This window comes from Diaphorina citri, unplaced genomic scaffold, assembly GCF_000475195.1.
Source record: "Diaphorina citri unplaced genomic scaffold, Diaci psyllid genome assembly version 1.1 scaffold456, whole genome shotgun sequence".
NCBI lineage: Eukaryota > Metazoa > Arthropoda > Insecta > Hemiptera > Psyllidae > Diaphorina > Diaphorina citri.
This window is the reverse complement of record NW_007377891.1, coordinates 164,640-190,272: the sequence shown is the minus strand read 5'-3', so window position 1 is coordinate 190,272 and position 25,633 is coordinate 164,640. Positions and strand designations below refer to the sequence as shown.

The 25,633-nt window shown below is 35.1% G+C and overlaps 5 protein-coding genes and 3 long non-coding RNA genes across 8 annotated transcripts; 4 read left to right on the top strand and 4 right to left on the bottom strand.

The window, feature by feature from the left end:
• Nucleotides 1–320: 320 nt before the first annotated feature.
• On the bottom strand, nucleotides 321–6,884 carry LOC113467341. The gene is made up of 3 exons (XM_026823462.1): nucleotides 6,730–6,884; nucleotides 628–1,031; nucleotides 321–383 (listed from the first exon to the last, which is right to left on the bottom strand). Exons 2-3 carry the CDS (start codon nucleotides 994–996, stop codon nucleotides 321–323), a joined length of 432 nt encoding a protein of 143 aa, XP_026679263.1. The 5' UTR covers nucleotides 997–1,031; nucleotides 6,730–6,884.
• On the top strand, nucleotides 995–4,982 carry LOC103509008 (probable enoyl-CoA hydratase echA6). The gene is made up of 6 exons (XM_008473599.2): nucleotides 995–1,010; nucleotides 2,698–2,948; nucleotides 3,181–3,322; nucleotides 3,603–3,752; nucleotides 4,040–4,188; nucleotides 4,466–4,982. Exons 1-6 carry the CDS (start codon nucleotides 995–997, stop codon nucleotides 4,568–4,570), a joined length of 813 nt encoding a protein of 270 aa, XP_008471821.1. The 3' UTR covers nucleotides 4,571–4,982.
• LOC103509001 (elongin-B) lies at nucleotides 5,833–6,800 on the bottom strand. The gene is made up of 3 exons (XM_008473593.3): nucleotides 6,730–6,800; nucleotides 6,574–6,629; nucleotides 5,833–6,207 (listed from the first exon to the last, which is right to left on the bottom strand). Exons 1-3 carry the CDS (start codon nucleotides 6,798–6,800, stop codon nucleotides 5,945–5,947), a joined length of 390 nt encoding a protein of 129 aa, XP_008471815.2. The 3' UTR covers nucleotides 5,833–5,944.
• A 362-nt stretch (nucleotides 6,885–7,246) lies between the features above and the next one.
• LOC103509007 lies at nucleotides 7,247–16,328 on the top strand. Its single transcript, XM_026823461.1, has 4 exons — nucleotides 7,247–7,540; nucleotides 7,993–8,333; nucleotides 8,572–8,664; nucleotides 15,969–16,328. Exons 1-4 carry the CDS (start codon nucleotides 7,355–7,357, stop codon nucleotides 16,222–16,224), a joined length of 876 nt encoding a protein of 291 aa, XP_026679262.1. The 5' UTR covers nucleotides 7,247–7,354; the 3' UTR covers nucleotides 16,225–16,328.
• On the top strand, nucleotides 13,515–14,080 carry LOC113467344. Its single transcript, XR_003391452.1, has 2 exons — nucleotides 13,515–13,707; nucleotides 13,797–14,080. It is a non-coding gene; the product is annotated as an uncharacterized LOC113467344 (long non-coding RNA).
• Nucleotides 16,329–17,896: 1,568 nt separating the features above from the next.
• On the bottom strand, nucleotides 17,897–18,905 carry LOC113467345. Its single transcript, XR_003391453.1, has 2 exons — nucleotides 18,691–18,905; nucleotides 17,897–18,089 (listed from the first exon to the last, which is right to left on the bottom strand). It is a non-coding gene; the product is annotated as an uncharacterized LOC113467345 (long non-coding RNA).
• Nucleotides 18,906–19,481: 576 nt separating this feature from the next.
• On the top strand, nucleotides 19,482–22,933 carry LOC103509006 (palmitoyltransferase Hip14-like). The gene is made up of 3 exons (XM_026823460.1): nucleotides 19,482–19,567; nucleotides 19,922–19,985; nucleotides 20,302–22,933. Exons 1-3 carry the CDS (start codon nucleotides 19,482–19,484, stop codon nucleotides 21,985–21,987), a joined length of 1,836 nt encoding a protein of 611 aa, XP_026679261.1. The 3' UTR covers nucleotides 21,988–22,933.
• A 460-nt stretch (nucleotides 22,934–23,393) lies between these two features.
• On the bottom strand, nucleotides 23,394–24,284 carry LOC113467343. The gene is made up of 2 exons (XR_003391451.1): nucleotides 24,189–24,284; nucleotides 23,394–24,046 (listed from the first exon to the last, which is right to left on the bottom strand). It is a non-coding gene; the product is annotated as an uncharacterized LOC113467343 (long non-coding RNA).
• Between the last annotated feature and the right edge of the window lie 1,349 nt (nucleotides 24,285–25,633).

Here is a 25,633-nt window from a genome sequence, read left to right as displayed (position 1 = left end):
ATCCTTTACAGCCTCCCCTACTACCTCCAGACCTTCTTTATCTCTCACCTCCCTTTCTCCTTCCTTCTCTCTACCCCTTAGTATCTTTCTCTTTCCCTCTCTATTTCATCAATTCTCTCCCCTCCTTTTCTCTTATTTTTCTTTTCTTTCTCCTCCCCCCTCCCTAAACATCATTACCCTCTCTCTTTTTCCCCTCGTTATCTATCACTCTCTCTTTCTCTCTCACACACACTCTCTCTCTCGCTCTCTCTTCCTCTCTCTCATCATAATACTTAATTTCTTAATCAATTTTCTTAACTTACTTCGCAGGTATGTTGGGATTATGGATTCCCAGACATTGTCTCACTATCTCCACGCAGACCTCTGCCTTCATTTCCTTCCCTCTCTGGAGCTACCAATTCTCACACCGGTTTAACCCTTAGGGTTAGGTGGTAGAGAACGCCTAAGGCGTTAACCTCGCCTAGTGGTTGCCTTCCACTCAAGAGTCTATTATTATTATTATTATTTACCGTATGAATGAATAGGCAAAGAACAGGGGGAGAGTGCTTTTACATTTTCATTCGCTTTTGTCTGAATTCTACCTATAACTAACTGAAAAATTTCTCTCTTTATTCCCGCAGGTATTACGAGTGGTCCTGATGCAGTTAGAACACATGTTCCTTTCACAATGTTGTTGGTTTCACCCATGTCTGGGATGTGGTATTTGCTGGTCCAAGTGTAACTTTTCTGTACAGATGATTTCTTTGAATAATAGTTTGTTTTGTTTGCACTCTGATTATTGCTCTGAGATGGGGTAGATACAGACTTGGAATAGGTTGAAGCATTGGATTTGTAAAATGTGGAAACATTACTAGAGGACTGCCCCTGAACTGTTGCTTTTGATGCTGTTGCTGTTAGAGGTGGGACATTTTGACTTTTCAGTGCTCTTATTTGTAATGCTCTTTGCTTGTTTGCTTCAATACGTTTTTTCTGCTCTTCAGTCAGAACAGAGGCCATGTTTGCATATCACTGTGAGTAGTACAAATAGTAATCTGCAAATGTAAGTAAAACGAGGAGAAAGAACTTAAAAAGGGTGGGGATAAGTACTTCTAAGTGAATACCATTGGTGATAAGAAAATGTTCTATTCATAATAAATGTTGTGCCTGTTGCTTTTGATGCTGTTGCTGTTAGAGGTGGGACATTTTGACTTTTCAGTGCTCTTATTTGTAATGCTCTTTGCTTGTTTGCTTCGATACGTTTTTTCTGCTCTTCAGTCAGTACAGAGGCCATGTTTGCTTATCACTGTGAGTAGTACAACTAGTAATCTGCAAATGTAAGTAAAACGAGGAGAAAGATCTTAAAAAGGGTGGGGATAAGTACTTCTAGGTGGATACCATTGGTAATAAGAAAATGTCCTATTCATAATAAATGTTGTGCTCTCATGATTGTGGAAGGTCTAGGTACTATAACCTACAAGTGGACTTGAATATCTTAGCTCTATGACCTGGGTCTTTTATCACAGAGCAATGTTAAGTAGGTGATGATTATCTCCAACTGACAGATTAAATTGTCCATGTCTAGAGCAAAGTAAAGAGGAAAGATACCTAGGTACTATCAAGATGTAGGGTATGTAATAGACTAGGTACCTACTCTACTGTGATACTTACTAAAACCTAATATGGTCAAACAGAATACAGAATAATGTAGTGGTGATAGAAGGAGGTATCATTAGCCTGGTGGATAATTCAACCCAGCTGCTGAAAAATTAAAAATTCAAATTCACCTCAAAACTCCTTTTTCTAAACTCAAATTACAAGAGATTTCTTGAGTTGAGATTATCCAAATCCAAAAGTTTACTCAAAACTTTTCCATTTTTCAAAACTTTTTTTTTTCTTCAGATTTTCAAAATATTCCCGCTACAAATCTATCAGCTGACTTGCCAACGAGTAAACAAAAACCGCCAACGAAAAATTCTAGAACCTGCCCGCGAATTTTTAAAAAAGAGATAAGTTTAAAAAGTAGGCTTTTGGATTTTTGCCTTTCAATATTTTAATTTTTTTACTTTCTCCTATCCTGTCTTCCTTCTCTCTTTGATTTTGGGATGATAAGACCATAGCAGTTACAGTTCCCTCTGTCAAACCTCTTTAAAAAAAAAAAAAATATATCACCTAGTTACCTTGTGTACTTTGAAAATACTAAGAAATGAAAAGAACCAATGAATAAATAAACATAAAAAAGTCAATTAATATTAATAACAGCTTTTTCCAATTAATAAATAAGAATAGCTGTTTCTTAGTCTGACTGGGGGATTGTACTCAGGGAGGATACTAGCCTGAAATTTCCCTTGCTAAAGAAATAGTGAAGGTTGAGTGCAAAGTGCATCCATTCGTTTTTTTTTTTTTTTTTTTTTATTAGACCAAAACCAAAAATCATCCCACAGCAATCATTTTAGCTAGGGCTGATTGAGAGACTGGTGAAAAATACAGATACAGATCAAAAATACAGTCTGAACATGGGAAAAGGCAAAGAAGAAAAAGAAGAAGTTTCCAATTACATAAAAAAAGTGATGTGGAGCTCAAACTTTGTAATTTAAGTCTAAAATATGTTTTTGATGGACAGTATGGACCACAATGATTGAAGTTTTTTGAAAAAATATAAGATCAGAAACATACCTACCATGTAATGTGATTATACACCTACCTAATTATTTGTTTCAGGGCTTGTGTCAAGTGTGTGTACCAAGAAGATCTTAAACATAACGTTAATTAGTCTGAATAGGCCTGATAAAATCAATGCCATTAATTTGAAAACCTTGGATGCTCTCCAGGAAAATATCAAAAGGTTTGAGGATGATACAGAATCACCCCTGGCAATTTTATATGGCCAAGAAGGGAATTTCTGCTCAGGTTTTGATTTGCATGAATTAGATGAGAACCCTGATACAAAACTATTTGATGACTTCAGAGAGGTAACACATAATGATGTATATTATTGTTTCCTAGTTTAAGATTTAAAAAATGTCTGGTGTAACCACTTAGCTCTTGTGTCAAAACTACATCTGTGATTATTCTGTTTACATATTAAATTTACCTAATTACATATTTTACTACTAATTACATACTGTACTTGAAAAATTGCCCATTAAATATGACCCTTCAAAAACAAGTTTAGTTTTAATTGGAATGTTTGTTATCTTACAGTTTCTACAGAAGCCAGCAAAGAAGCCAATTATAGCTGCTATCACTGGCTATGCTGTAGGACAAGGACTTGATCTTGCACTTTGGTGTGATCTTAGATTTGTTGAAGAAAATGTTCTAATGGGATTCTACAACAGACGTTTTGGTAATGGTTTTTTTTTATGATTCTAATGTGGGTGGGTGTGAATTTATACAAAGTGTATCTCAAGGACAGTTTGTTATCAAGTGGTGTAGTTTTGTATGCATTACATGTTCCAAGGACTCAACTGAAACACAGTTTAAGGGACAATCTATCAAGAGATTTGGGTATTTGTGATTATCTTGTAAATGTTAAGAATACCTACAATGTACATTTCTGAAATTTTGAGTTCTGTACTTAATGTAATAGAAAGTTGTGTGATTCTAACACCAGATTTTTCTTGCAGCGATTCCTACATGTGATGTTACTATAAGAAGACTAGGTCAAATGATAGGTACTTCAAGAACAATGGACATGATATCACTGGGACGACATATTACTGCTAGGGAAGCCTTGGACTGGGGACTTTGCAACAAGATGGTGAACTGTGGAACAGGTAATGTCCATAATGTAACTTTTCTTTTTGTTCAACAGATTTTACCAACCAAAATGGTAGGTACTTAATTACAATGCCATGATTACATGTTTGTCATTGGTTGTTGCTTTGTGGTAACCTGGTAACCTAATTATAGGAAGTGGAATTTTAGTACATTAGGCCAAAGGCCCCTGCTGATGCTGTTGTCTCATTGGAACATTACCTCCTCCTGCCTCTCAGGGATCTTAGGAGGGAAAATCAAACATCTTCATTGTGCTTAGCTTTATAGTTTTGTTGAACATTTTCAGCTGTTGGAGAGGCCATGACTAGAGCTATTCAAATGTCAAAATTAAGTCAAAGTATGCTTGCTGATAGAGCTACAGTTCTATCTGAATGTGAAACTTGTAGAGAAGAATGGATGTCAGAAAGGAAACATTACATAGGAATTTCATTTGAGGTAAGAAATTTATAGGACTTATCAGCACATTACTAGGTAATTTCCTGTTTGTGGTCACTACTATACCTATGATTATTAATATTATTTCAAATTATTGCCCAAGGATTTTTTTTTTTTTACAGTTGAAATTTTTGCAAAAGAAAAAAAAAGCCAAAAATGGCCACTTGGTCCATAGACCTTTTCCTATCTGTAAAATCTTAGAGAATTCACATATTCCTAGCCAAGAGTTATAACATCATAGTATGTAATCATGTTACTTTTTCCCATCTTGTTTCAGAAATCTAAGACTTTGATTCGGCAATTTATTAGGGGAGAATATGGGCACCATGGATCTTTCAAAAATAGTCACATTACAGACAGTTTAGACTTCTTGAAAAATTAAGATTAAACTGTAAACTGGTATGAAAAGATAAGATGGAAGTGTAGGTAGGTGTAAGAGGAATTAGACCTTTATTTTTATGTTATAGCATTAAAACTAAGACAGTACCTACATGTTCAAAAAAAAAAAGACAATTCTCTTTAACTTTTAAGTCATTGGGATGAAATTTGAGAAATCCTTAAACAAGTTATACCCAAATAAATCATACAAAAACAAATATCTTTATCCTGGTGGGATAATGTTCGTTCTTGGAACAGCTGGCTTTCTCCTATCCTGTCTTCCTTCTCTCTTTGATTTTGGGATGATAAGACCATAGCAGTTACAGTTCCCTCTGTCAAACCTCTTTAAAAATGTCCCTCTGTCAAAGTTACCTTGTGTACTTTGAAAATACTAAGAAATGAAAAGAACCAATGAATAAATAAACATAAAAAAGTCAATTAATATTAATAACAGCTTTTTCCAATTAATAAATAAGAATAGCTGTTTCTTAGTCTGACTGGGGGATTGTACTCAGGGAGGATACTAGCCTGAAATTTCCCTTGCTAAAGAAATAGTGAAGGTTGAGTGCAAAGTGCATCCATTCGTTTTTTTTTTTTTTTTTTTTTTTTTTTTTTTTTTTTTTTTTTTTTTTTTACCAAAACCAAAAATCACCCCACAGCAATCATTTTAGCTAGGGCTGATTGAGAGACTGGTGAAAAATACAGATACAGATCAAAAATACAGTCTGAACATGGGAAAAGGCAAAGAAGAAAAAGAAGAAGTTTCCAATTACATAAAAAAAGTGATGTGGAGCTCAAACTTTGTAATTTAAGTCTAAAATATGTTTTTGATGGACAGTATGGACCACAATGATTGAAGTTTTTTGAAAAAATATAAGATCAGAAACATACCTACCATGTAATGTGACCCCCCCCCCAAATTGTTTGAAGTTTTTTTCCTCCACAAACATTAGATATATACATATTGGACCCACTGAACCAAGGGCATCCCTATGATTGTTTCTCCTACTCTTCAAAAGTCATGTAAATGCATCTAGCGAAAAGTGCAATAATCAAACATATTACATTACATTGAAATAGAAAACAAAATAAAAAATGTTGGTTACAGACTCCTCAGTAACAAAATCAACAGTTTGAACCACATCGTGACTTAGAGAAAATGTGTTGATGGATTGTTTTGTTTTTAAAAAGTTTGTGGAGAAAGATGAGAAAAGTGCAATAATCAAACATATTACATTACATTGAAATAGAAAACAAAATAAAAAATGTTGGTTACAGACTCCTCATTAACAAAATCAACAGTTTGAACCACATCGTGACTTAGAGAAAATGTGTTGATGGGTTGTTTTGTTTTTAAAAAGTTTGTGGAGAAAGATATTTATGAAGTGATGTTTTCTTGTCCATTTGCTTGTTCAGATGCTTTCATTACATAAGGCAGATCTGGTGGGGAGGAATAAGGAGTCAGTTCCAAAGGTTCAAATTCACCATTCTCTTGTCTAAAAGCCAAGCCAACCAAAGCAGGACTTTGAGCTTTTGCTACTGCAGATGTAAGGCCATACTCTTGCAGTAAATTTCCTTCCTCCATTTCTCTATTATCCTTGTTGAATAATTTTTGATCCTTGGGTGGAACCTTTGTGATACCTAGAACCCAATCAAATTGAATGTTGTAATAATTGTAACATTACCAAAGTAACAGTATCTAGGAAAGGATTAGTTATTTACTTTAATTACACAAAAAACTAAATTAAAAACTGTTTTGATCCTTGGGTGGAACCTTTGTGATACCTAGAACCCAATCAAATTGAATGTTGTAATAATTGTAACATTACCAAAGTAACAGTAGGTATCTAGGAAAGGATTAGTTATTTACTTTAATTACACAAAAAAACTAAATTAAAAACTGTAATAATTGTAACATTACCAAAGTAACAGTATCTAGGAAAGGATTAGTTATTTACTTTAATTACACAAAAAACTAAATTAAAAACTCTTGTTTCATTCACATACCTTCAATTATCTTTTTCAACTCATAAACAGTGGTAGTTTTGCGGCCCGCCAACTCTCTACCTTGGTCTCTTGCGGCCCTCGGGTGCCCTAAGGTTGGACAACCCTGGTCTAGGTACTATAACCTACAAGTGGACTTGAATGTCTTAGCTCTATTACCTGGGTCTTTTATCATAGAGCAATGTTAAGTAGGTGATGATTATCTCCAACTGACAGATTAAATTGTCCATGTCCAGTGTCCAGAGCAGAGTCAAGAGGGAAGATACCTACTATCAAGATGTAGGATATGTAATAGACTAGGTACTCTACTGTGATACTTACTAAAACCCAATATGGTCAAACAGAATACAGAATAACTTTTAATGTAGTGGTGATAGAAGTAGGTATCGGTGGCCTGGTGGATAATTCAACCCAGCTGCTGAAAAATTAAAAATTCAAATTCACCTCAAAACTCCTTTTCCTAAACTCAAATTACAAGAGATTACTTGAGTTGAGATTATCCAAATCCAAAAGTTTACTCAAAACTTTTCCACTTTTCAAAACTTTTTTTTTCTTCAGATTTTCAAAATATTCCCGCTACAAATCTATCAGCTGACTTGCCAACGAGTAAACAAAAACCGCCAACGAAAAGTTTCTAGAACCTGCCCGCGAATTTTTAAAAAAGAGATAAGTTTAAAAAGTACCTACTAAAAGTAAAGTAGGCTTTTGGATTTTTGCCTTTTAATTTTTTTACTTTTTTATTATCATTTAATTTTAAATCTTTCACGGTATCTATTAATCCAATATGAAAATCCTTTGTGTGTTTGCATTACTCTACACTGTAGCTGTGTCAAGTGAAAATATTTATTCTAGGGAGTCCAATGTCCGTTTCAAATCCCAACTTGATGTAGAACCAAATATTCAACTGAGGCATCTGGATAACCCTTTTAGGATGGGAAAACTAAATCTACTGTGGAAGAAAGCACAAGTGGTAAGGTTAACAATTAATTGAAATATTTTGATGATTAGGATCTTCACATCCCCTTTGTTTGATGACTACCTTGGGTGCAGTCCTACATATCTACTACCTACTGGACTCCGCACAGGAATTTTGTTAGGACCCTTTTAGGATGGGAAAACTAAATCTACTGTGGAAGAAAGCACAAGTGGTAAGGTTAACAATTAATTGAAATATTTTGATGATTAGCATCAAACTTTTTCTGGTATTTGAACTATGTATGACATCTTCATATTCCGTTTGTTTGATGACTTCCTTGGGTGCAGTCCTACATACCTACTGGACTCCGCACAGGAATTTTGTTAGAACAGTCCCCCATTTCAATGTAATAGACTACCTTGATGTGATTCATTCATTTGTGGACCTTGGATTTTACCTTTTTGATGATTCAGGCATTTACCTAATTCTTTGTTTGAATTTCACAGAGACTGTCAGAACCAAAGCTCAAATCAATCTACAATGAACTGAAAATTCATGATAAGGAGGAAATTCTGTTCAAGAAAGTCAAGGCTGATGGGTTAGATCCTGATGGACAGAGAGAGGGAATCCTGAGGAAAAGACTTGTTGGAATCATGAGTACTTATGGACTCTTGGAACATTTTGAAGACATTCAGGGAGAAAAAATCAAGTTGGACACAGATGATAATGCACCAGTCCATAAGCCTAGAGCTGTATTTAAGGATAAAAAGTTGAACAAGCTCTGGGAAAAGGCTGAACATTCAGGATTCACATGTAAGAATGTTAAATTCAATAACCAAGAATTATAAGATAAGACTATTATTTCAAGAGGTGTGTGCATGTGTGTGATTAAGATGTTTTTCTTGTTTAATAGTTATTTTACATTACTGTACTATTGCCAATTTTTTTTAGTGGTGGGAGATTTACCTTCCATTTAGTGAAAAGCTATCCACATCCTCACATTAACCTCACCCAGCCTGAGTTGGGGTAGGAAAAGCCAGCAGCATGTGATAGGTGACCAGCCTTGAGTTGTTTGGTGATTTTAGTCATGAGATCGTACGACGTGATGACAACCATAGGATCGACAAATTCATCCTTGCCAGAGTTTATTACATAGATGCTGGACCCAGGAACGTGAGGTAGGTGGGTTCGGATCTCTTCATCCCACTGAAATCTGAAAACAAGATGGGCAGTAGAAATAATTATTCAGAAGCCACGATAATGAAAAAGAAATCTCCTTGTGTTTAACCTAACTTTATACTATAGGTAATAACACTGGTCACTGCTCAAATTTTGAAAGCTCCTTTTTGCGTTTAACCAACTTAAGTATAATAACAATGGTCACTGCTCATTTGTGACAGGTCCTTTTTGTATCAATTTTCCATTGATGTGACTTCTGAACAAGTACCAAAACTTTACCAGATTGTATCAAAATAATAAACTAGGTACTAAAAAGTCTACTAATCTATACTTGGAATTACCTCATGGATGCAGGACACATGATTAGGAGAGGCCAATCTTCTCTGTAATAATCAGCTATGCCAAGCGCCTGTATGGTTTTACCCAGTCCCATGTCATCTGCAATAATACAGCGCCCATTTTTGGACACACCAAACCTGAAAAAAAATGAGCAGAAATATGTTAGAATGTAGTTTGATAAACACACATATGAATGAACTTTACTTTATTCATCATACTTCGGCACTTACCTCAGTACACAGACAAAGGGACTTTTCACTTTTTCAGTCCTAAGTCCTATCCCAGCAGGATAAATAAGGTATATTCTATTCTATTAATTGAGTGAAATAAATCATACAAGTATGTATGTATCAGTACTGTTGTAATTTAGGTTTATTTTTATGTCCCTCAGGTCCTTACTTTTCTTACTGGAATGTGGATGGAATTCCAGTACTTGCTACCTACCTAGTATCGGGTAATTTTAATTTCCAATTTAAGTAGGAGCACAATAATTTAGTTAATGGAAAGTTAAATAACAAAATGTTTTATATATCAACCTACAAACTAGCTTTGAAAGCAATAGTTGAAAAAGTGAGCTTCCATTAGGGAATTTAGTAGTTTAAGAACTTGTCCTTCTTATACCAAAAACTCACCCTCATTGATTCCAATTCACTGTCTGAAAAATTGCCTTTAACAGCCATACTCCACAATACTTGAACTCTAGGTTCCACAAACTCTCGGCTATCTGGACCACTTAGTGATATTCGGTGAAGTCTATCATAACCATCTTTGATTTCTTGATGGACTTGCCTGAAAAGAAATGTATTTTCTAAATGAAATTAATAACTCCTGATTGTAAAAACATTACTACTGAGAAACAAAGTCTAGGACAAAAAGCTTTAAAATTGAAAGCCATCTGGATCTACATAAAATGGACTACTTACCTTAACATATCAGCTTTTTCAAAGTGTTCATTCTTATTACTCTCATAATTGTCCAACCCTTCAATTGTGTTGAACTTTTCTAACTTGTGGTCTATTGAATCTGAAACAATTTCAACATAAATGAAAAATAAGAGGCTGACCAAGAGATTGAAGGTAGAGCAGAAAATTTATCCAGACAATCTTCTCTGTAATAATCAGCTATGCCAAGCGCCTGTATGGTTTTACCCAGTCCCATGTCATCTGCAATAATACAGCGCCCATTTTTAGACACACCAAACCTGAAACATGGAAAATGAGCAGAAATATGTTAGAATGTAGTTTGGTAAACACACATATGAATGAACTTTACTTTATCCATCATACTTAGGTACTTACCTCAGTACACAGGCAAAGGGACTTTTCACTTTTTCAGTCCTAAGTCCTATCCCAGCAGGATAAATAAGGTATATTCTATTCTATTAATTGAGTGAGGGGGAAAAAGACATTACACAAAGTAGCACTTACTGAATACCAGTCTTCTGGAACGGATATAAACTGTCGAGAAGGGATGGACACACTTTACTTATATCAATGTCTGCTAGGTCTACAGAGGGAGAGGAACTTTTCTGATTAAAGAGCTGAAACAAAGCATATTGATCCGAGGTCACAATTCGAGTTGGAGAGAGTTTTTTCAAACCAAAATTAGCGTCCCGTTAACTGAACACTTTGACGTTAGTTGACGAATGCACAGGTTAAAAAAAAAGTTCATGTATTATATTAATTATGTCTAGATTGATACTCACTTAGATCATCACCAGGTTTGGCCTCCACTTCATCCAAGAGAGCATAATATTGATCAACTTTGTCTTGATGGTGGCTGAATTCTTCTTTCAATGCTTGTAGTTCTATGGCTGAAAATAATTTATCCAGACTCAACCATAGCAATAAGTAGACAATGTTGGTTTTGGTGGTAAAAATGTACACACTAATATGCACAGGTTATCATGCTCATGACTAATAAAAGGGATCCTCACATAGCAAAACTTGTCCCATTAAAAAAGGGAAAAAATGCCCAAGAGAGGTTATATTGAATATTTCTAACTTACGGTTCTCCATTCTGCATGCCAGCTACAAAAGCATTAATCCAAAGAGGATCAAATTGACTTCTTCTGTTGTACAACACTCTAGTGAGCCAGCTGTGTAGGGATTTAGGCTTCAGTACAAATCCATCATTATGAAGATCATCATCCAATCTGTAATACATTTGAGTAAAGAAAATTAATTCACTTTGCAACATTAAAGGAGATATGATAATCTAACAAGGAGACTGGATCCAAAAACAAACAATTTTTGATTTAGTTCTGTTTTCTGTAAAAGGGGTTCTTCAACTGTCAAGGAAACATTAGGTTATAGCCATTAAACCTATTATGAAGAATTATAACCTCCTTAATGAGACTTGGAATTTATTCTCACAAATCCACAAAGAGGATTATTTACTGTGCACTTACATTTTTTGTTTGACAATGTCATTAAGATATTGGAAATCAGCATAATCATTTCCAGCTCCCAGGATTGTGAATTTGTTAATCTGCATGATGCGGGGGCAATCATTGAATCTCATCATGGAGCCATAGTATCCGGCACTATCAGCAGCTAAAATAACACCGCCATTGAATACCAGACCTAGCACTGATGTTCCTGTGGTGAGAGGTGTGCTAGAGAGAAGAAAAAAAAATCATTAATACTACCTTCAAGTGTTAAAAGGATATAGGGGCCCTATTCCACAAATAATTCTGGACTCCCCATTTTTTACTTCAGATACTCATCTAGAAAGAAAGGGTAAAGTTCCCCATGTTAACCCAAGCCATTTTTGATTGTGACTTTTTTTATATAGTCAACATGATAACGCGAACAAACCGCGGATAACGCGAACAAACCGCGGATAACGCGAACAAACCGCGTATACCGCGAACACACCGCGGATAACGCGATAAAACCGCGAATACCGCGAACAAACCGCGTATACCGCGAACAAACCGCGTATACCGCGAACACACCGCGTATACCGCGAACACACCGCGCATAACGCGAAAAAACCGCGGATACCGCAGATACCGGGAACAAACCGCGGATGCCGCGAATAAAATGCGAGTACTAAAACTAACTCTGATTAACTTAAAAGAAAACAATGTGACTTCTATCTAAATAGCCACAGAGGAATCTCAAAACCCATGGTCCAAAATGTAGGAGAAATCTCCTCTCAACCCCCTACTTTCCCCTGTTCCCCTACTTTCATTTTTGGTAGTAGGGGGTCAAGGGGAGGTTTCTTCAGACCTAGATTTTTTTCAGAACTCATTCTCTTTTCTGCTTTCAGGTTGGAAGGTTCTCTGTTCCTGATCCCTCTCCTTCTCTGTGATATCTCCAAATAACTCAACATGTTAATAAAACGGAATGAAATTCCATGACTTTTCCAGAAAATTAGGGGGTGGACGTACTTAAAAATCAGTAAGATTTCCCCCTCAATTAAATAAAATATGGAATATGCAGAACATTTTTATCTTTTGACCAGGTGGCAAATTCCATGTCTTTTCCAAGTTTTTCACAATTTTCCTTTACTTTGGGGGAGGGGCCATACACACTTACCATATATCCTTCCCTCTATTGTTTGGAAGGCAGAAATCAATGGTTGACAGTACCCTACAAATACAGTAAATCTATCTGATGCAGTTAGAACACATGTTCCTTTCACAATGTTGTTGGTTTCACCCATGTCTGGGATGTGGTATTTGCTGGTCCAAGTGTAACTCTTCTGTACAGATGATTTCTTTGAATAATAGTTTGTTTTGTTTGCACTCTGATTATTGCTCCAAGATGGGGTAGATACAGACTTGGAATAGGTTGATGGACATTGGGGAAATCATGATATTTTCCCAAAGATGGACCATTCTGCCAAAGAGGAGGTGCTGAATAATCACTGAACATTATTACCACGGTTGTCTACACACAAAAAGTCAGAGCTTTTTACTTTATTTTAATCACTGAACATTATTACCACGGTTGTCTACACACAAAAAGTCAGAGCTTTTTACTTTATTTTAATAAAAAAATAATTCCCTTCAATCCTTAATCCTTTCTTTTCAAATTTTGCCGTTTGTTTACTTTTTTGATGACTTCGGATTTTTGAGTTTCGATGTGAAGCCAGCAACCAATACCCAGCAACTTATCTACCAACTTTACACTGTTGCCAAGTTTAAACGATGTACAACTCGCGAAAACGAAAAAGACCTCAGCAACTTTTTCTATCAATGTGAAGCCCGCGCTATTTGAATTTGTAATTTAAAAAAATCCCATAAAAGATAAAAAAAAAACTTTTATTTGAGCAGAATGAGCAGAGTTCTGTGAGAAGAAAAAGAAAGACTTTAAAAAGTGACAAGGATTTTAATCAAGATAAGATGTACAAAACTCTATCAGCTGACTTGCCAACGAGTAAACAAAAACCGCCAACGAAAAATTCTAGAACCTGCCCGCGAATTTTTAAAAAAGAGATAAGTTAAAAAGTAGGCTTTTGGATTTTTGCCTTTCAATATTTTAATTTTTTTTACAATTACGAGCAGATGTACAAAACTGAGGCTTTTCAAGTGGTAAGTATTTTCTCATATGTCAATTACCTATGTAATTGTAATTTCCTTGTTTAATTATTTCATGTTATAATCAGTATTATTTAGCAGAAAGATATTTGTTTGTTTAATTTTATTTCGAGTTTTTTACGAACTTTTGTGTACTTTTTATCAATCTACCTATGTTTCATTTTATACCAAACACAGCTTAGAACAATACAAATTAGTCAATATTTATGTTTAATATTAATTTTTACTTTATCATGTACGTAGGTTTCATTTTATACCAAACACAGCTTAGAACAATACAAATTAGTCAATATTTATGTTTAATATTAATTTTTACTTTATCATGTACGTATACATATAAGTGGTCTCAAGTGTTTTGGGGTAATATCTGAAGTAAAATTTGTTTTTTAGCCTTGAAAATTGCTCCAATTAAAAATCAATTTGATTCTCTTAGACCTTCGTTTGCAGATGGACATTGGACACTCTTGTAGTTAACTTTTGTTCTACCTATGGACATTTTACTTGCTATAACCCCTTACTTGAGAAAATGGAATTCTAACTAGTTAAATCTCTTGTAGTTAACTTTTGTTCTACCTATGGACATTTTACTTGCTATAACCCCTTACTTGAGAAAATGGAATTCTAACTAGTTAAATAAATAGACACAAAGTTTTTATTATGTACAAAAAACTTGCATTTTTTTATAAATTTATTTCCATTACTGTAGGCACATAGCAATTAAGAAGGTATGTTAGCTTTCCTCTGACTCTGTAGTTTTTCAAGATATTGTATTATTGGGCTTATCTTAAGTAACAAACTTTCGCTGGTATTGATTATTGAAACTGTTGGGTGATACTGTAGAATTTTATGGAAATGGAAATGCATGCCTCAAATCTTTATTTCCAGAACTAAGTTTGAAATGCCCTTGTGAACTGAAGACTTCATTTGAAATACCCTGATGAAGTGAGGACTTGGATATTTTTCCCTTAACATTTGTTGATAAATTGATTGTGGACCAGGAATTGTTTATTCTTGGCCAGGAGTACCCTGAAACAAGTATGAAATAATATTATGAAATGCTATGGGTTTGATTGTGATAAATAAGTACCTTATCATAAGGTAAATTTTATACTAGTGGAAGGAAAGTATGATTACTCAGTAGTTCAATTTTTTACCTAGGTATTGTATCATTTATTTATTTGTCTGCCTGCAGAATTTCATTTTGTTTTTATATTTTTTTGTCTACTTACGTATAGAGCAATATCCCATTTTCCTGTAGATAAGAATGGACCCTGGATTTCTGAGCCTTCATTAGTGATGACACCAATGTGGTACTGAAAAATACAAATGGATGTTATCATTCTTATATGTATACGTACATGATAAAGTAAAAATTAATATTAAACATAAATATTGACTAATTTGTATTGTTCTAAGCTGTGTTTGGTATAAAATGAAACATAGGTAGATTGATAAAAAGTACACAAAAGTTCGTAAAAAACTCGAAATAAAATTAAACAAACAAATATCTTTCTGCTAAATAATACTGATTATAACATGAAATAATTAAACAAGGAAATTACAATTACATAGGTAATTGACATATGAGAAAATACTTACCACTTGAAAAGCCTCAGTTTTGTACATCTGCTCGTAATTATGGATCCAATAGTTATGACAAAAGCTATAGGTTTTTCTTTACCTGAGATTACCTCCTCATTGCACATTGGTTGCAGCTTGTATCATATGTATACCAGTCCTTGGTGAGCACCATCAACAATCAAATTATCAGGCTCAAGATCCTCGATTTAATACATATTTTTCAGATAAAAGTAATTATGGATCCAATAGTTATGACAAAAGCTATAGGTTTTTCTTTACCTGAGATTACCTCCTCATTGCACATTGGTTGCAGCTTGTAGCATATGTATACCAGTCCTTGGTGAGCACCATCAACAATCAAATTATCAGACTCAAGATCCTCGATTTAATACATCACAAATCCACAAAGAGGATTATTTACTGTGCACTTACATTTTTTGTTTGACAATGTCATTAAGATATTGGAAATCAGCATAATCATTTCCAGCTCCCAGGATTGTGAATTTGTTAATCTGCATGATGCGGGGGCAATCATTGAATCTCATCATGGAGCCATAGTATCCGGCACTATCAGCAGCTAAAATAACACCGCCATTGAATACCAGACCTAGCACTGATGTTCCTGTGGTGAGAGGTGTGCTAGAGAGAAGAAAAAAAATCATTAATACTACCTTCAAGTGTTAAAAGGATATAGGACATTAACTAAATTATTGTGCTCCTACTTAAATTGGAAATTAAAATTACCCGATACTAGGTAGGTAGCAAGTACTGGAATTCCATCCACTTTCCAGTAAGAAAAGTAAGGACCTGAGGGACCTAAAAATAAACCTAAATTACAACAGTACTGATACATACATACTTGTATGATTTATTTCAGATTGAACTGCATCACTATGAGAAACGATTACTAAAGCTGAGACATTTGCAAGCTGAAGCTGCATTGGACTCGAATGATATTAGGAAAATGGCAGGTGAAAAAGTGGAGAATGACATGAATGAAGTGATCAAAAAACAAAAGCAAAAGGTAGATAAGTACCATCTGCATCTCGAGAGTAAAATTACTGGAAGTAAACACCACATGGAATTGTAACAAGGGCAACTTTCACAAACTCTGGAGAGTCTGGAGTAACTATTACCCACCTAAGATAATATGCAAAGACAAATCTTGGATCCTTCCACCGTCACTTTTATCTGCATCTCGAGAGTAAAATTACTGGAAGTAAACACCACATGGAATTGTAACAAGGGCAACTTTCACAAACTCTGGAGAGTCTGGAGTAACCATTACCCACCTAAGATAATATGCAAAGACAAATCTTGGATCCTTCCACCGTCATTTTTATCTGAAAAGGATATAGGGGCCCTATTCCACAAATAATTCTGGACTCCCCATTTTTTACTTCACATACTCATCTAGAAAGAAAGGGTAAAGTTCCCCATGTTAACCCAAGCCATTTTTGATTGTGACTTTTTTTATATAGTCAACATGGCTGAACCAATGAGAATGTGAGATCTGCTTTATGGAGCAAGTGTGGACGTCCCAAGTGGAATCTCATTGGTTCAGCTATCTCAACTATAAAAAAGGTCACATAATCAAATACGGCTCCACATGTCTACAGGTTCATGCTGAAATATTTGTGGACCTCTTAGTATGCTTGGATATGCTACCATAGTACCTGAACAGGTCTAAAATATTATGGAGTGGGAATGGTATAGGACAGGTTACTCACTGAAAGCGTTGCTTTCCACTTGTATTAGTAGAACTCTTGTTACAGGGGACATTGGGGTTTAAATCTGAAAACCAGCAACTTTTTTTTCTAAGGACACTGGGCGAAGTGTCACAGGTATACTCACGAAAAGGACCCCGAACGCCTAAAGTAGTGGGGAAGGACATTGGGGAAATCATGATATTTTCCCAAAGATGGACCATTCTGCCAAAGAGGAGGTGCTGAATAATCACTGAACATTATTACCACACCACGGTTGTCTACACACAAAAAGTCAGAGCTTTTTACTTTATTTTAATAAAAAAGATGAAGGAAAACGAAAACTTCTGATAAAACTAACGTGCGTGAAGCAAGCCATGTTTAAATCTGAAAACCAGCAACTTTTTTTTCTAAGGACACTGGGCGAAGTGTCACAGGTATACTCACGAAAAGGACCCCGAACGCCTGAAAAGTAGTGGGGATTTTTCACAAGCATTCTGGGATTTTTTGTGATTGTGACGAGATCTGGCAACCCTGGCTAAAAGTTTTGAGGTGAGGTTGAGTTAAATCTGAAAACCAGCAACTTTTTTTTCTAAGGACACTGGGCGAAGTGTCACAGGTATACTCACGAAAAGGACCCCGAACGCCTGAGGGTGTGTTTATGAACAGGGCTGATCTGGGATTTTTTGTGATTGTGACGAGATCTGGCAACCCTGCGATTTTTTTAATGCTGAAAAGCTAAAAGTTTTGAGGTGAGGTTTCACTCAAAAATTCGAATTTCCCGCCAACTTTACACGCAAAAAGTCCGACGATGTCCTACGATGGCCCTGTTCATAACCACGGCCTGAAAAGTAGTGGGGATTTTTCACAAGCATTCTGGGATTTTTTGTGATTGTGACGAGATCTGGCAACCCTGCGATTTTTTTAATGCTGAAAAGCTAAAAGTTTTGAGGTGAGGTTTCAGGAAGTTTGGATTTGGACTTTTGTCTGAATTGTCTGATAAATTTAAATAGTTTTGATTAATTTCTACGTCCTTTTTGAGTTTGGTGTTTGCTTCCGAAAAGGGAGTGTCTTCCTCCAGTATTTGGTGCACCAAGTTTGTTCAAATTTAAAGGTATCTACTCATCCCCCACTGCAAACACTGATGGAGAGACTGATCAGATCACTTTGCTTGTGACTTCTTACTAATGTGTGTTAACTGAGAACTGAACCATAAAGTTAAGACAAGCTGCAGGTGAGGTAGGCCTACCTACCGTTTTCTATCAATGTGAAGCCCGCGCTATTTGAATTTGTAATTTAAAAAAATCCCATAAAAGATAAAAAAAAAAACTTTTATTTGAGCAGAATGAGCAGAGCTGAGTTCTGTGAGAAGAAAGACTTTAAAAAGTGACAAGGATTTTAATCAAGATAAGATGTACAAATTATAATAAAATATGGGTGTTTTTCTTACCTATGGTCTTAGGAGACTCCAACGGAAACACTTGAATGTCACCAAAATTCATACCAGTAAGTTAACATCAACTTTGGGGCTTATTCACCAAGAACCTATGTCAGGTCTGTCATTTAAAATGTACAAAAAGCACAGGTTTCTAAAGTGCAATTAGAATGGTGGTTGCAGGATATTTAGTGCTCTTTTGAGAGTTTCAATACCACCAGAATCAATAGAATATCTTTTTCCAGTGAAAAAAGACAAAAATCAGATGAGGATATTATACACCTCTACTCATCCCCCACTGCAAACACTGATGGAGAGACTGATCAGATCACTTTGCTTGTGACTTCTTACTAATGTGTGTTAACTGAGAAGTGAACCATAAAGTTAAGACAAGCTGCAGGTGAGTTAGGCCTACCTACCCATATTATACCCAAGGGTGAAACTTTGACAACTTATTGATTATTTCGTAGAGAGGTAATGTACCGTAGGGCCTTCCGTCTGGGGTCTTAATCTGTATCCCATGAAATTCTGCAAAAGTCATCCTGTCTGTATCCACAGTGATTCATGATCATGAGTCATTTGTGATTTGTCAAACTCGAATGTTGTGTTCCTAGATTTGATTATAGAATAACCCGCTTTGTAGAATCATCTGCTTCTTCTCCCCACTAAGTAGGTAGGAGCACTTTTTTTTTTTTATGTCTGTATCCACAGTGATTCATGATCATGAGTCATTTGTGATTTGTCAAACTCGAATGTTGTGTTCCTAGATTTGATTATAGAATAAGCCGCTTTGTAGAATCATCTGCTTCTTCTCCCCACTAAGTAGGTAGGAGCACTTTTTTTTTTTTTTTTAAGGTTTGAAAGAAAGAACTGTAACAACAGAGCTCATTGTCATGAAATTGAACAAAGAAGGAGGAAAAGATAGGGAAAAGCTAGTGTTCCAAGAACAAGTTAAAAAAGTGAATGCTACCTCAGCCATTATCTTTGCAATTTATATTCATACAGGGAAGTTTTTTTTTTTTTTTTTTTTTTAATTAAGCAGATTAATTATATTTATGGTGATTAGTTAATGGGTTATTCAAGACAAAACATCACACAAAATTTATCTTCTGTGTGAACAAGTTTCTCCCTCCCTTAGAGGGGTAAAAAGGTAACAATCTAATTACCTTAGCACCAGACCTAGCATCCCTGACATACAATAGATCCATGCAAGTTTTGATAAGGGCAATAGCTTCTTCTTTAGACATCTGTGGATTTTTCTCAGTCTCTTGTCGCAATAAGGGAACAGCAATGTGAGTTCCAAATCCAAAGGACAATATTTTATCTTCATAGGCAGTACCAAGTTTGTCAACAGTACCAAGGAATCTGTAACAAATTATAAAGCAAGATAAACTAGAATCAAATGCAACATGAAGCATGCCTGAAATTTCTTGTGCTTGGTATATTCCCATCATGCTCATGACTAATAAAAGGGATCCTCACATAGCAAAACTTGTCCCATTAAAAAAGGGAAAAAATGCCCAAGAGAGGTTATATTTAGACCTTTATTTTTATGTTATAGCATTAAAACTAAGACAGTACCTACATGTTCAAAAAAAAAAAGACAATTCTCTTTAACTTTTAATGTCATTGGGATGAAATTTGAGAAATCCTACATTTGATATTGTCAAGGCAACACAAAATGGAGCATTGGAGAGGTGTAAAGAACTGGTATGAATTTGAATTAACTAAAGTATTTGTCGGAAAATGTGTGAGTGAAATTAATCAGAAATCTGCTTTTAATTTTCTGTAGATGCTCCTGACTAGGGACTTCTTTTTACTTACTTACCTCTCCACATTATGTAGAACTTGGTAGCAAAATGATTGAACAGATTGCTTGCAAGTGAGAGAATAAAATTAATGTTATATTCCAACCAAGAATGTAACTTGATTCTTACTTGTTTTGGAGATCCAGTCTTATTGATGACATAGAATCCCTTGGGTAGGTATTTTTCTTTCTTACCTTAAATATTTGTTTTCTTTCTAGGTTGAGGCAGGTCAAGATGTGAATGAACCTGACAGTGAAACTGTGACATTATTACACTGGGCAGCCATCAACAATAGAATAGAAATTATGAAGTATTTCATTAGCCAGGGTGCTATTGTGGATGCTATCGGAGGAGACCTACAAGCTACTCCATTGCATTGGGCTACAAGACAAGGTCATTTGGATAGTGTTGTACTTCTCATACAGCATGGGGCAGATCCTACACTCATGGATTCAGAAGGGTCTACATGCATTCATCAGGCTGCACAGTTTGGTCACACAAGAATAGTTGCTTACCTTGTAGCCAAAGGCATCAATGTAAATCTGCAGGATAGAAATGGCATGACAGCACTGATGTGGAGTGCCTATAAAGTGTTCAGTCTAGATCCAACAAGACTCCTCATAACATTTGGTGCTTCCACAACAATCCAAGACAAAATACATGGAAATGTAGCACTACATTGGGCTATCTATGCTAAGAACCATGTGGCCATAACCACTCTAGTCTCTCATACGTCTAGTCTAGAAATACCAAATGCCCAAGGCTTGACACCATTCATGTTATTGGAAGAAAATATAGGAGCTCCTTGGTTAGGAAAAGCCACTGTTGATAAGATTACTGAACTCAAAGATCATTACAATACACAGCAGAATATTATTCACAGGTTCAGTAAAAGTAAGACAACTCGCGCCAGATACATGTTTGCTTTACCTTTTGTGATGTTTGGTCTCATAGGTTTCATCTTCCAAGCACAGATAGCTTATATGGCTAAGCTAGCTCTATTTATTAGTTTGTACATAGTGATGCAAGTTATAGGGACTGTCATGTTTGATGAACGTCTTTTCAAGATTCTTCCCCTGCCTGTATATTTTGCTACAAAGTTCTGGATTTACATCACTTGGTTGTTCTGGATAACACCTGTTGTCAACTTTTTTGTGTCTCTCTTGTTCTTCTCTACCTCTGGTGTACTCTGGTATAACTTTATCAAGTGCTGGAAGGGAGACCCAGGTGTTATAACAGCTCCTCAGGATGAGAAGTTTCGTTATATTATAGAACTAGCTGAGCGTGGTACATTTGAACCTCTGTCATTCTGTAGCACATGTCTGGTGAGGAAACCTATTCGTTCCAAACATTGCTCAATATGTAACCGTTGTGTTGCCAAGTTTGATCATCATTGTCCCTGGGTAGGTAATTGTATCGGTGCTAAAAACCACAAGTACTTTGTTGGATACATTTCTTCCTTGTTGTTCATGTGTTGTTTTGTACTGTATGGTATTGCCAAGTACTGGAAGAGCAAGTGTCAGTTTCAACTTAGTCACGAGCGTGAGGTGATGTTTGTCGTATGGGATATGTTACAATGTGATGGCTGGGTTGGTTTTATTCTTCTCAATGCTTTCGTTCATGCTATTTGGATCACAGTGCTGCTATCTTGTCAATTATACCAAATTATCAGCCTTGGTATGACAACCAATGAACGAATGAATGCTAATCGGTATCATCACTTCATAGCAAATCCTCAAGGTCAATTCATAAGTCCATTCCATCGCGGTAGGCTACAGAATTTCGTGGACTTTACTGGTTGGTCTTGTTTTGGGTTATTTAAACCAGAACGAATTGATTGGATGAAGCGTTATGAAGTGTACACAGAACCTACTTCCTTGAGCGACAAGTATCAATTTGTTTAGATCTCAGGTGGCATGTCTCACAAGACCTTTGATGTGAGTCAGAGTAACTACTTCTTGTATGTTCTATTACCTTGAAACTTACAGAGGCTTATGAATCATGCAGTCCCTAAGTACCTATTGTATTATGGTGAGACCAAATTGTAAACACAGTGGAGGGACGTAGGTTACCTACTCCTATCCACTTTCTTGAAAAATCTTTTATTTTCTAGTGGGTATTAAGGTACTTAACACAAACGTAGTGCTGCATAGGCCTGAGCCTAATATTCACGATTTATTAACCAAAGATGGAAATCTATATCATCTTTTTCAACTGAGAATAAAAGTATTTTTCTTCTGATGCTACTTAAGGTAGTACCAGCCGATTTTTTCTCCTTAAAATGTTTTTCTTGTACTGAATATTGTAAATAAGGTTTTCTACTTGGTAGTTGTATTCTTCTTTTAGCATAGTACCTATGTCTGTTGAAGTCACTCCCCTCCTAAACATAGGTATTACTAAATTTAAAAGGTAAAATAGACAAGTGCTTCATCGCAGTTTTTATTTCGTAGTAATGAGACAAATGCTACATTGGACTTTCGTGTGGGCCGTGTCGTAGTATTTCCATCCCATAGTATGTCCCTCATCAAGTGAACCAGGAGAAATAAAAGATACAATACTTCCTATTTGGGTGCTGGGTAGAAACCTAAATGTATTATTACAAGCAGGTTGCCCATCCTTTGTGTGGGAAGAGGGAGCTATCTTGTCGCTTTTATCGATCCTTATAATCACTTTTTTTGTAGTACTGTTGTAATCTTTATTATTTAACTGTGATATAATTTTTATTTATTAATTTTATTTTGGTTTTATTTCTGACTTAAAATTAGCATTAACAGCATGTAATATTTTATTAGGGCTAATAGCTTATTGAATTTTATTTATACCCATTTACCTACTCCGAACATTGTCCAGTTTTAGTTTACTTCAAGGTAAATGGAAGCGAACGCTCTACTATTAATCTTTTTGGTTTGGTTAACTTTATTTTTACTTTCCTTAATCTATAATAAGGAAAGTAATGTATTACACATCCTAATGATCCTAACTATATTGTAGATTTAAGAAGTATACTATAGTAAAAGGGAAGTATTGTTTTCGATCTGATTTTTGCATTTATAATTGCGTCAGTATTCCATATTTTTTCTCAATATACGAGGGGTGTACAAAAAGTAAGTTTCAACAATTTTTCTTTTTTTAAGTAAAAAAGATATTTTTTTTTTTTTAAGGTTTGAAAGAAAGAACTGTAACAACAGAGCTCATTGTCATGAAATTGAACAAAGAAGGAGGAAAAGATAGGGTTCCAAGAACAAGTTAAAAAAGTGAATGCTACCTCAGCAATTATCTTTGCAATTTTCTTTCACCTTGAATTCTCTGGTTTTTGTGTTGATTATTCAATAATCTGGGAACCCACCTTTCACACACTTTGGAGTAACCTAAAAGGATTTTCAGGATGTTGGCAATCGACCTAAAGCTTATTCCAATATGTGGTGTAACAGGAAGCAAGATTTCATTTAGTGGTTAGCAGATTATCGGCATCAACTCGCGTCACGAGGAGCGACCACTTCTGGGTTCGTCGAGGAGTTTCCCACGGCCTCCCAGGAAGTGTGTACGCTAACAACGGACCATTACAATTTCCCTTAACACATTCACCAGTTCAGCGTGAATTTGAGCTACGGAATTGGCCTAAGCACTCAAAAAACCGCGTCACAATGTACTTCGGAGGTGGACGAAACGTTGATCGGCAAATACATTTCAAAGTAACACTACGTCACTACTCACTACTAATTAACCTGGAACATTTCACACAGTGGTACCAACATGTTATCCCACATGATCCATAAGTCGGATGTTTTCCAACCAGTACGGATTTTTTTAGAAAAATAGTTGAAACTTACTTTTTGTACACCCCTCGTATGTAGCTAGTTTTGAATTAGTAAAATGGACCTTGGGATTTTCCCTTTTTTTAACTTTGATCAACAAACTTGTGAAGCGAATGATCAAATTTTACTAAATACCTACCTAAGTCACCTTACACATTTAAAAGAGATAAAATTGAATTACTAAAACAAATGTATTCTAGGAGTCTTGTACTCGCCTACTAAATTCTAATTATCGTTGCTTGCAGAAATGTATACGTGTATAAATTTTACTAAATACCTACCTAAGTCACCTTACACATTTAAAAGAGATAAAATTGAATTACTAAAACAAATGTATTCTAGGAGTCTTCTACTCGCCTACTAAATTCTAATTATCGTTGCTTGCAGAAATGTATACGTGTACCGAAACGTTGATCGGCAAATACATTTCAAAGTAACACTACGTCACTACTAATTAACCTGGAACATTTCACACAGTGGTACCAACATGTCATCCCACATGATCCATAAGTCGGAAGTTTTCCAACCAGTACGATTTTTTTTAGAAAAATAGTTGAAACTTACTTTTTGTACACCCCTCGTATGTAGCTAGTTTTGAATTAGTAAAATGGACCATAGGATTTTCCCTTTTTTTAACTTTGATCAACAAACTTGTGAAGCGAATGATCAAATTTTACTAAATACCTACCTAAGTCACCTTACACATTTAAAAGAGATAAAATTGAATTACTAAAACAAATGTATTCTAGGAGTCTTCTACTCGCCTACTAAATTCTAATTATCGTTGCTTGCAGAAATGTATACGTGTATTATGCTTTGTGGCTAAACAGTGACTCGGTGAATTTTGTTGTTAAACTTACTTAGAAGAGGGAGCTCCATATGCTAGATTGAGCTTCAGATATACATAATTAGCAAATGTACTTTGTTAAAATTGTTTACCGAACTTAATCTAAATATTCAAATTCTGATTGTCGTTTATTTACTTTCTATTTTTTAGTTACGATTTAGTTATTTTAAGCACACTTTTTTAGGTATAGATTTTTTGCATTCTTGTTTTGTGGCTAAACAGTGACTCGGTGAATTTTGTTGTTAAACTTACTTAGAAGAGGGAGCTCCATATGCTAGATTGAGCTTCAGATATAATTAGCAAAAATGTACTTTGTTAAAACTGTTTACCGAACTTAATCTAAATATTCAAATTCTGATTGTCGTTTATTTACTTTCTATTTTTTAGTTATGATTTAGTTATTTTAAGCACACTTTTTTAGGTATAGATTTTTTGCATACTTGTTAGGTTTTCAATCCTATTCCATGTTCCAAGATTTTATTTTAATAATGTTTATAATGATCAATGTACCTAATATTATGTGGTTCAGTATCTTGGATAGGAATTGTAAATATCTCGTGTTCTGTTAACTCTTTTCTGTGAATTAAAAATATTTGCGTTTATTTACTTTCTATTTTTTAGTTACGATTTAGTTATTTTAAGCACACTTTTTTAGGTATAGATTTTTTGCATTCTTGTTAGGTTAATAGGTTTTCAATCCTATTCCATGTTCCAAGATTTTATTTTAATAATATTTATAATGATCAATGTACCTAATATTATGTGGTTCAGTATCTTGGATAGGCTTTGTAAATATCTCGTGTTCTGTTAACTCTTTTCTGTGAATTAAAAATATTTGAAAAAAAAGCGATAACTAAATTAATTTCCCTTTTCTTTATTAGCTACCTA

Excerpts from the sequence above, each read along its gene's own strand:
- LOC103509001 (XM_008473593.3), bottom strand. The coding sequence starts at position 6,800 with ATGGACAATTTAATCTGTCAGTTGGAGATAATCATCACCTACTTAACA. Across the intron at positions 6,630-6,729 it reads CTCTATGATAAAAGACCCAG|AGAGTTGGCGGGCCGCAAAA; the intron begins GTAATAGAGCTA and ends AGACCAAGGTAG. Across the intron at positions 6,208-6,573 it reads GTTGAAAAAGATAATTGAAG|GTATCACAAAGGTTCCACCC; the intron begins GTATGTGAATGA and ends ATTGGGTTCTAG.
- LOC103509007 (XM_026823461.1), top strand. The coding sequence starts at position 7,355 with ATGAAAATCCTTTGTGTGTTTGCATTACTCTACACTGTAGCTGTGTCA. Across the intron at positions 8,334-8,571 it reads TTCAATAACCAAGAATTATA|TCATGAGATCGTACGACGTG; the intron begins AGATAAGACTAT and ends TGGTGATTTTAG. Across the intron at positions 8,665-15,968 it reads GCTGGACCCAGGAACGTGAG|TACAACAGTACTGATACATA; the intron begins GTAGGTGGGTTC and ends ATAAACCTAAAT.
- LOC103509006 (XM_026823460.1), top strand. The coding sequence starts at position 19,482 with ATGCAAGTTTTGATAAGGGCAATAGCTTCTTCTTTAGACATCTGTGGA. Across the intron at positions 19,568-19,921 it reads CGCAATAAGGGAACAGCAAT|AAATCCTACATTTGATATTG; the intron begins GTGAGTTCCAAA and ends ATGAAATTTGAG. Across the intron at positions 19,986-20,301 it reads TGGAGAGGTGTAAAGAACTG|GTTGAGGCAGGTCAAGATGT; the intron begins GTATGAATTTGA and ends TTTTCTTTCTAG.
- LOC113467341 (XM_026823462.1), bottom strand. The coding sequence starts at position 996 with ATGGCCTCTGTTCTGACTGAAGAGCAGAAAAAACGTATTGAAGCAAAC. Across the intron at positions 384-627 it reads TAACTGCATCAGGACCACTC|AGGGAAGGAAATGAAGGCAG; the intron begins GTAATACCTGCG and ends GTAGCTCCAGAG.
- LOC103509008 (XM_008473599.2), top strand. Across the intron at positions 2,949-3,180 it reads TATTTGATGACTTCAGAGAG|TTTCTACAGAAGCCAGCAAA; the intron begins GTAACACATAAT and ends GTTATCTTACAG. Across the intron at positions 3,323-3,602 it reads ATTCTACAACAGACGTTTTG|CGATTCCTACATGTGATGTT; the intron begins GTAATGGTTTTT and ends TTTTTCTTGCAG.